Genomic DNA, 906 nt, shown 5'->3' with positions numbered 1-906 from the left:
AACAACTTGGCCGCCGCCCTGGGAAGCTGAACTCAGCGCCGTCTGGAGGTCGACTCCGCTGGGAAGAGTCGGGTTCTCTCCGTCTGCGTAGTTCACGAAGAACACTTCGGGATTGGATTGTGGCGGTGCTGGAACCTCGATCACTCGCTGGTCCTGTTCAGACTGCTTGTTCAGGACATACACGACGTGTTGCTGTTGTGGCGGTGGTACGACGATGGGTTCTGGTCCCTGTGCACCGTCAGGTAGTCTCACGAAAATTATATTACGTTCCAATTTAGGCTCTGGAATGTAGTCTGGCCGATTGACAACACCTTCGTTCGCTGGCACATCATACAGGAACACACGGCTGTTCACCTGAGGCGTAACGCATCTTCCATCCACATGCCGCACTTGCCCACTGCCACAACTGCCAGAGTTAAAGGAAGGGCCAGAGGGCGTGCCCAAGTTGTACCCCTGAGGGGCAGCAGACGCAGCAGCCACCAGTGCTAAGACCTATGAGAAAAGTAATTATCTTTTATCTTATCTCATGAATCTCTGTTATCATTCCCTCAAAAAAACACATTGTTTACTCTCATATACCAAGGCACGGAACACTTCGAATACCAGTGAGTTAGGCACTACTCACCAAGAGCTTCATGTTGGAGTTGATGCCTTGCCCTCCTGCGGCGCCACGTATATATACCGGCGTCTGAGGCCCCTCCTTCTCCCTTTAGATTAGTCTTCACAAGGTCTTTCCTTTCTCTCCCGGTGAGCACATCACAGCCGATGAGTAAATAAAGAGGAAATTCTGCGATTAACCCGTTGTCCAGAAGCCAGTGATGATGACGCGGCATTTCAACTGGAAGGAAGATTTAGTCCGTTCCCGCTAGCCCGTTACCTTTCGTCGGCCTTGAAAACATTGTGGCG

At 51.4% G+C, this 906-nt stretch overlaps 1 protein-coding gene across 1 annotated transcript; it reads right to left on the bottom strand.

The window, feature by feature from the left end:
- On the bottom strand, nt 1-659 carry LOC119587492 (protein CLEC16A homolog; the record flags this gene model as incomplete). The annotated part of the gene is given in 2 exon segments (XM_037936218.1): nt 1-492; nt 626-659. Coding segments are annotated over 2 exon segments (504 nt in total), but the record flags the coding sequence as incomplete, so codon positions are not given.
- Nucleotides 660-906: the final 247 nt, after the last annotated feature.

Source organism: Penaeus monodon, chromosome 22 (genome assembly GCF_015228065.2).
Source record: "Penaeus monodon isolate SGIC_2016 chromosome 22, NSTDA_Pmon_1, whole genome shotgun sequence".
NCBI classification, from domain to species: domain Eukaryota; kingdom Metazoa; phylum Arthropoda; class Malacostraca; order Decapoda; family Penaeidae; genus Penaeus; species Penaeus monodon.
The sequence above is the reverse complement of the archived record's forward strand: the minus strand, read 5'-3'. Positions and strand labels throughout refer to the sequence as shown.